Source organism: Corvus brachyrhynchos, unplaced genomic scaffold (genome assembly GCF_000691975.1).
Source record: "Corvus brachyrhynchos isolate BGI_N302 unplaced genomic scaffold, ASM69197v1 scaffold94, whole genome shotgun sequence".
NCBI classification, from domain to species: Eukaryota; Metazoa; Chordata; class Aves; order Passeriformes; family Corvidae; genus Corvus; species Corvus brachyrhynchos.
Genome location: NW_008238330.1, coordinates 370,051 through 379,061, shown reverse-complemented (window position 1 = coordinate 379,061; position 9,011 = coordinate 370,051). Strand labels below are relative to the sequence as shown.

The following is a 9,011-nucleotide window of genomic DNA, read 5'->3' as shown; positions in this document are numbered from 1 at the left end:
ATTAGGAAGAAACTCTTTATTGTGAAGGTGGTGAGGCACTGGAACAAATAGCCCAGAGAAGCTGTGGATGCCACATCCCTGGAAGTGTAAAAGACCCAGGTTGGATGAGGCTCCGAGCAATTTGGTCTAGCGATAGGTATCCTTCCCATGGCAAGGGGTTGGAACTAGATATCTTTAAGGTCTCTTCCAATGCAAACCATTCTATGATTCTATGACTAAAAACTAACCAAAATGACTGAATGTAAGCACAATTCTTCGGTGAATTTTAAAAATAAGTGAGGCAGAGGTTGCACACTGCCTCCAGGAAATCCATGCTTCTGGGACAATTCTGGCTCTGCCAGGATCAACTGCAAATTGCCACACAATTCAGATTTGTAAATGTCACCATCTTACTGTCTTCTAAGACCTTGAGTATTCTGGGACCATTTGAAGAACTCTTCTGGGGCCACCAATGACAGAGAACATACAGGGTGGGATATCTTCCTGTTGGTGGTACTGATGGATAAATTGGATGGAGCATGGATTTTTCTTCATTGAAAGCCAGGATCTCATTAGCTGAACACCAACATTATGTGATGTCTGAAAAGAAGGGATTGACTCCATCCCTGACAAGCTGGTTGATGCTGTGATGTGGAGGCTGGATTTTAAGCCACACCACAAAACCAGAATCTTGTGTTCTTTTAGGACTGGCCCACTCAGGTAGTCCCTACCACAGTTTTATTACCACCAAAGAAATCCATTTTTTGCTGTCCCTAGATTTGTGTATGAGTTTGTGGCCTGACCCACAACCCACCCACACTGAGTGTGCCTGTGATCACACACACAGCTCTTGGGCTGAGAAATGTTTTGACATGAGGCCACTGATTATAGAAGAAGTTCAGTGTCCAATAAAATGAAAGGCTCGTTATTACTTGAGCTGCAACATGCCCTCCCTGCAGCTGCTGTGGTGGATTATACAAGGCTGTTGCTGGCATTTTAGAGAAACCAGGGCAATTGGGGTCTGGACTGAAAACCACAGTAATGGCTGGTGGGCTACCAGTCTCAGTCCTGACCACTGTTGTCTGTCCATAGTGTGGCAAAGTGCAGCAGTAAAGGACTGTGAGTGAAATAAAAACCACACCTACAGGTCTGTAGAGAAGATGGAGAGAGAAGGAAAAAAAGAATCTTTCAAGTCTTTAGTTATCAAATATTTTCAAGAACTTCACGATCTCCTGTGGGACTGATTAATATTAAATCTGGATTCTCAGATTAAAAAACAAACCCTCTTGGAACCTTCCCTCTTGGTAAGTCTGTTTTGCTTCTTAGTGCTTGTTTGATTGAAATTTAAGCCAGTAGAAGAGAATCTTTGCTTATCAAAGCCCTGCTAGTACTAAAAGGTTTTTTAACAGGTATAGATTTAGGCAGTGATCAGTCCTAAAGCAGCTACACAGGAGAAGAGACCGCATAAAGACATGTATTCTACAACTTCTGCGTAGTTCTCTGACCTTAGTGCCAGCTTTCCTCCCATGATACCTGTCTTAAGGGAGGGACAGGACACAGACCGAGTTCATTGCTTACGAAGAGTATCGCAAATATGTTTGGGTTTTTGTGTTTTAGGGGTTTTGTGGTTTTTTCTCTTTTTTTCTGGAAGTACAAAAGAGAGGCATGGAAAGCAATGTGCTTCTAAAACTCCTTGTCCTTTATGATGCACTTAAGGAGCTCTGAAGTCCTGTCATAATTAATTTGTAGAAACTTGATTTTTAAGCAGTCAGTAAGGAGTGTGAAGTCTTATAGTTAGTATTCAGTAGCTCTAAGGTAGGATCTATTTTGAGATTTCAGTGATCAATAGGAACTTAATTGATTCAATTTGCAAAGTCAGAATTTCTTGCAACTTAATAGATCCAGGTTATTTAGATATGTAATGGCTAGGTAGGGTCATGTGCCTATGAGGCAGCTAAAATACATATAGTATGATGAAAAGAGGAAATATTGCTTTTTTAAATAGACTTGGGGAAAAAGACTAATCAATGTTTGCTTGCTGCTTTATCACAATGGAATGAAAAAATATGTGTTCACCTTTTAGTAGTTGATATGACAGCACAAAGGGTCATTCTCCACACCCTTGTATTGTATAAGTAGATGAATGATGTGCTTGAGGTGGCTGTTAGACCATGGTATGGAGACATGGTGCCTAGAGGACAAGATGCAATCTTTGCCTTGTTTATGAAGCTTCTATCATTATGTCTACAAAAAAGCTACCTTTTTTGTTCTCTTTCTTATGTACCTCATAAAATACAGAAAAATTGCATATAAAAGGGAAATTCTGACCTGAAAAAAAATCACAATAAATAAATATTCCAAATGGTCTCTGCTTTTCCATGCAAATAAATACTTTGTTTTAGTTTTGATTATTTAACACATGATATTGGAAAAGTAAAACAATATTAAACAAAATCAAAGAAAAAGGTATTTGTAAAAATTTTGCTCCCAAGTCTCAAACACAGTATTCTAAGATTGTCAGAGCTTTTATTTCTAGGCTGTTTTTTTCAAAAAAAACCCTTTATAATACAGCTAATTAATTTCTAAAATATGCTGATATTTCAGAATCCTGTATTTTGACAGAACTCAATATGACTCAAGAGAAGTGGCCTGAAAAACAGGCATTTCTGTGACCTAATATCATAATTACAGGAAGAATTGAATAATGAACCCCATGAGCTCTGCAAAAATGCAAGAGAAATAATTTAAATGGCTGGCCCAGCCTCTCTAACACACTCCTATCACTTACCAGGGCTTTGTTATGGGACTGTGGTTGGAAGCACGGGGGGATACACTGGCCTTCATGTCCATCTGTGCTTTGCTCCATCTGGCCTGGGGGACAACACACACTCACCTGGGGGCTTCCAGAGTACTCCTGAGGGAGATCCTCTACTCTGCAATACCTGTAGAGAAAATAAGACATCGCCAATGCATGCACCCACTCTCGGTACAGAAACAGTGTTTAGTTTTGCAGATGAAGTTATGCTCCACAGTGCAAATGGATTTTCTCTCTTCCTTTTTTCAAGAATTTAACTGGTTTTGTATTGAACTGATGTGAAATTACATGAGCTTGAATAATGTGAATAATGCATGAGATTTAAGACAAACACATGAAAGGAGCTTATGTTTCATGTCAAACAATTCTTTATTTTTTATGGTACAAATTAAAAGTGACAGATCTGAAGCTGTTAAGAAATACACAAAGTGCAGCTTTACTGACCATACAGATATTGCTCTAGATTAAGTACAGTTTTTGTCAGTTTTTTTATTTTTTTCATGTTAAGCAACCTGTGCAGATAAATCAGCTTTGGTTTCAAAGTCAGAGTAGTAAGGAGCTTTTAAATATCCACTTTGTTTTCTTGGTCACAAGTCCACCATATCCACTCCTTTTTTATTTATTCATATTTTTTAACAACACAATACAGTCCATTTTGTACTGCCATCTTTCCCCCTGCATGCTCCATGCATGGAAAAACAGATCTCTTTGCAGTGCTTCATAAGTGACCCTGGTGACCATTCTGTAGATTATAGCACATAGGACAAAAATAATAATAATAATAGTAATAATAATAATTAATAATAATAATAATAGTAATAATATCACTTTTTAACGATAAATAAACAAATGTGCCCCACATAGTCTCAAGTTGGAAACAAGCAAACCACGTGACATAAAGCTCATTACAAAATGTTTTCCAAACAGATTTTACAGTCAAACATTGACATGGAAATCAATTTCCTCTCTTATCTTCTTATTTGAATGTCAATAACTGGGTACAAGTAGAGTGCTGAGGTAAAACACTGATGAACAGTTTTATTTTTGTATTTTTTTAATAGTAACAGTTTAGTATTGCGAGATTGTCAGCAACATTTAGCCATATCTATACAATGTGCATATACCTACATACATTGAGCTTTGGTCCAGCATTGAGAAGACGAGCAAAGGCATTTTACATACTTCTTTTTGGTTATAGCTTGAGTTCTTTGATACGCCTCTACTTGTTCCTTCCTAGCTCCTTTTTGCTTCCTTGTTCTCCCTCTTTTTTTCTTTTTTTGCTTTTTTTTTTTTTTTTGCTTTTTTTTTTTCCAGTAATAATGTAAAGAAATTGGAACCCTTTGAATTAATTTGATTTCTTCAACTGTCCAAAATAGTTTTTTAGTGAAAAACATAAAAAGACAAAATCAGAACAGTTAGTGAACCCCTTGGTTCATTATTCAAATAATATTTTATATATTTTTTTTTTTTAAAAATCAATTATCAACAAATTGGAAAACCATTAAACCTTCACATATGACCGAAGAGACTTTTGTTTCATTTGCTGGTAGCAATCTATCTTTTAGTCACATGCAAAATTAAAAGGTATTCAAATGTTATCAATACATGAAAATTGTTTACAAATGGGAACCAGAAATGTTGCCAGTAACAAAATAAAACCAAATATTTATGCCCCCCCCCAAGATGTACTACTCACACATAATTTATCTTCCTAAGAATCTGTTCAGGCACCATTTATGCCTCATAGCAAAGATTTGTGTATCAAAAAATTAATATGAGAAGCATTAAAACACTTTATAAATAATTTACAAAACATAATACAAAATTAGAAAACTGTAAAAAAAACCACTGCACTTGACTGGTTTTAAGACTGTGGGATGAACATTATTTTTTCTTCCATGCTGGCAATTTATATTCATTTTACATTTTCACTGTCCTAGTTATATCCTTCTGATATGTACTTGGAACAGAAAAGAGCTTATATAACTGCTGCCAGCATATTTTTAAACATTTAGTATCTTTCATACAGTGTTTAGTTAACTTTTCTTCTTGGGGGATTTTTCTTCACAGAATTTAGAGCAGTCCCTGGGAGAACTGGAAATTTAGTTTTTAGGCAAAGAATGGTTGATGGTTTTGTTCCCAGGCTGTTAATGGTGGGGATGGAGTGGGGGAAGGTATGGCCTTAAGGATGACTGAACGTGTAATTGTGTATGTGGCATTAATGACTGGGCAATTAGGAGTGTTCTGGAGACATGGGTAGGATTTCAGGAATGACTGCTTCCAAATATGATTTGTTCATCCTTGCTTTCCTGTTGGCTTCTGGAAGGTGGTCTGATCGTTACGTACACTGAACTGTGGCCACAACTTTAGGGCTGTTCGTTATATACAACATAGATATTTTTGTGGCTATAGGTATCTCTGGAGAGAGAGGGTAAAAAGAAAACCCAGAGGGGCAGATGTTACTGTGAGACTCTCTATTTCACATGCTCAACTTGGATAAAACATCTTTTTGTGCCTCACAATTTGCCTGTGGTTACTGAGGCGTTTGTTCCCATCAGCAGTTATTTATATATCAACAGCAGAAAAAGAGTCAATAACAATTGTCACTCTCATGCTCATAAAGGAATACTGAAAATATCCTTAAACATACCCTGCTGAAGTTTTAAGTCTAAAATGCATTTGCTGGACATGAGCCCATCCTGGAGTACTGGATCCTCAGTGTGCTCCAACACTGACCTTTGAGAGTGCTCACATTTAGAAGCAGCTTCTGGCCCAGATGATGGTCTCTGAAATCTTAAAGCTCCACTAATCGTGCAATAAATACCCCACTTTACAAGGCAAATCCCATTAATAAAATACTGAGGGCCAGATTCAAAGCCTACTGAAATCAATGAAAGCCTGTTTCTTCACTAAGTTTTGGATATCTCCTGGAGTTCTTGAAAACTTTTTAATAAGAGAGGTGTTGTTTGAAGACTCCAGCACGTTAGGAACTTCCTTCCACATCTTAAGTAGATCACCAAAAATCCAGCACAACCATCCTTAGGTCAAGGCATGCAATCAGGAGTTACGCCAGCAGAATTTTACTCTACCATCTCTACAGTGAGCTGAACCAAATATCTGATGTTATCTTTTGGGAAGACCTGATCAAGATGCAGCTTCTACCCTAACAGTGGGGAGAATCCCAAAGGCTTGAGCATAACTGAGCAGAAGATGAAGATTGCAGATGACCTTCACAGGTCAGCCCACACCCCATCAAGAACTTGCAACACCTTTCTTTCCCTCTGAGCCTTGGTATGCTTGTAGGTCCAATGACCATAGTATTTTAGCAGATGCTTGTCCAATCAGAATGGAAGCCACAGAGATATACTGTCTTTAAAGAAAAATCAGTTCACCTGAATCATATTGCAGGTGACCCACCTTATATAATCAAGGGATATTCTGTGGTTTTTCCTATGTCCCAATTGCTTAGTCTAGACAGTGGCTGCAGCAAACACCTGCAGAAGCACATCCTCCTACTGAAGAAGTCAACAGGGCAAGCATCAATATGGTATAAAAAAAGCCAGAAGGAACAGAGCACTACCATCAGAATTGTCCATAGTGATGTAGTGATCAAAACATCCTCATAACGCCTCAGCCTGTCCATAGTGATGATCAAAACAACCTCATAACTTCTCAGCCTGTCCATTTGTTTTCATCAAAACCTCAAGAAATTTCTTTGGCTAGCAGACTTTGGAGAGAGATTGCTTCAAATGGAACCAAAATATAGATGCAGCACTGTACCAAGTGTGCAGTTTATATTTATACTACAAAATGAATTTTGGTAACCTCGCCAGGCCAAAGGACAGAGAAATCTCAAGCTACACATTTGACAAAAAGCACAATGTTCAGTGTGGGCTTGACAGTCCATCAGACATAATCCTAATCCTTCTTTGTTCTCTATTGTATTTCAGCATATCAACATAAAATATTTCACCTTTCTTTTTAAAATTCTTTAAACAGTACTGGGTTTGGGGGGGTTGGGGAAGGGGTGGAGAATGAGCTGGAAGGGAGGAGGCAGCAAATAGAATCAGAAAAACCAGAAAAAGAAATGCAACCAAGACTTACACGCTTAGAAGAGAAATAACAAACCCCACAAATCACAATAAAAAGTAATTATTTTTGGCACCCAAACGCCAAGAGATTGCAAAACTGTTAAAGAAAAGAAAAGAAAATGAGGTGACAACTACGGAATGACTTTGTACACACCTGCAGGGGGTGAAAACAAGGATGAGAGAAATTAATCCTGTTGTTTTCCTCTTTGCAAAATACAAATGTAAAAATTTGTAACACAATTTTACACTCATAAAAGAGTAGACCAACAATCTAGTTTGCAATGCCATGTTTCTGACTTTGGTTAATAGTTTTCATAGTGAATCAGCACTTGATACCTGAAAGGCTACAATCACTCCTCCAGGTGGCAGGCTTGTATTCTCTTTTAAACAGATAAAAGTTTTTTTTTCTTTTTTCCTTTCTTTTTTTTGTTTGTTTTGTTTTTCCTTAAAATGTGTTCATATTTTCATAATATACAGAAAAAATTAAGCCGTTATTTGGTTTACTTGAAGTCCATTTAAAAAAACTGGCTTTTTCAGGTTTTTTGGGAACTAATTCTACCGCACACACACTAAGTGTTGTGTATTTTTTTTTTGTTTTTGGTTTTTTTTGGTTTTTTTTTTGTTTTTTTTTAAATAGGAAAACCCACGGACAATTATAAACTGTTCTGTCCTTCTTGTAGTTTTCTCAGTCTTTTACTTACAAGGGTGATGAATAGTTATTTTCACAGAGTTCAAATGGACACGTTTCAGTTGGTGTGGGGTTTTTTCCTGTGTGATTTGGTTTGGTTTTGTTTTGTTTTTAGGAGTTTTCTTCCAGAGAGTCTGTTAAAGGCTCCATAGGAACTGCCGTCGCGGGCTCGTGTTGTTTCAAACGTTTAATTGTGTTCTTCAGTGCTTGCCTCTTATTGCAGAACCAAACTCTAACTACTTCCCGGTCATAGTTCAGTTTCTCTGCAATCTCTGTCATTTCTTGCCCAGAGGGATGCGTGTTCTTCTCAAAGTGGGCATTCAAGATTTCAAGGGCTTGTGGCGTGAACGAGGTACGCCTCTTGCGCTTTTTGGATGGTTCGCTCCCAATAAACTCGGTAAGGTTCTGCATCCCTGCTCGATGGCGGGCCTCAGCCTCAGCCATCCACCGCTCAAGCACCGGCTTTATCTTCTGGGCACTTTTAGGGGTGATGTCCAGCTTTTCAAACCTGGCAGGATACAAAAGGCCAGGGTTCAGTTTGGCTGTCAGACTGCTAGCTATAGTGTTCTCTTGGGCTTCCTGTGGTAGGAAAAAGTGGCTTCTCAGGATGGTGTGTCTGAGGGAAAATTGAGAAAGAAGAGTCTTACACTGATGCTCTGCCAGGGTGGGACTTCCTGCCTGCCTGACTAATTGACTGGCAGAGATAATTTACAATAGATTATGAAAACTGTCAAATAGGTATATCTATAAGTATATCTATACATAGATATAGATATATATATATTTATATATAGCTAGATATTTAAGCTAACACAAAATGAGCACTACAACAAAATTCTAAGTACACTAAATAATACAGGTTAAGAATCGCATTTTCATATTTCTGATGATCTTCAAAACCCTTGAGACTAAGTCTAATTACAGGAAATGATATCAAGGCAATTGCTTTTATCATCTTGTCTTTGTGCTTAATCCTTTTGTTATCCCTCCCAATCCAAACACCACAGCTTTAATAATAAAAACCAATGGCAAACACTAGTCTCTGAATATCAGGTTTCCTTTCCATTTTTCAGCAATCTTCACTGTTTGTAAGTTAATGCTATATCACTTTTCTGGGTTGGAAAAAAAATTCCCATAGCCACAGCGGTGTTCAGCTGAAACAGCTGGACACTTTGCAATTATCTTGCTGTCCCCACAATGTGCAAAGACAGACTCGTGTTTTCCAGATGAAAACCAGCATAACAGTCTACTAATATGCTGTGGCACCAAGCTGAGTTTATTGTGGTATTTCTGTAAACTGTACCAGAATATCATTTCCTGTAAATGAGGTCTTCTATATATCATTTTGCCATCAAAAATCTTTTGCCAAACCAGATTTTACAAGTATTATAAAACATCTGGAAAAGCAGCCACACAAAGCTTTAATAGTTTCAAAAAC

The 9,011-nt window shown here is 37.6% G+C and overlaps 1 protein-coding gene across 1 annotated transcript in view; it reads right to left on the bottom strand.

Moving 5' to 3' along the window:
* Positions 1-3,139: 3,139 nt before the first annotated feature.
* POU6F2 (POU class 6 homeobox 2) overlaps positions 3,140-9,011 on the bottom strand; it is a 331,945-nt gene continuing 326,073 nt past the window's right edge. Inside the window, exon 11 of the mRNA XM_017734610.1 lies at positions 3,140-8,189. Coding sequence (XP_017590099.1) covers positions 7,685-8,189 — 505 coding nt within the window. The 3' untranslated portion in view covers positions 3,140-7,684. The remainder of the gene's footprint in view (positions 8,190-9,011) is intronic.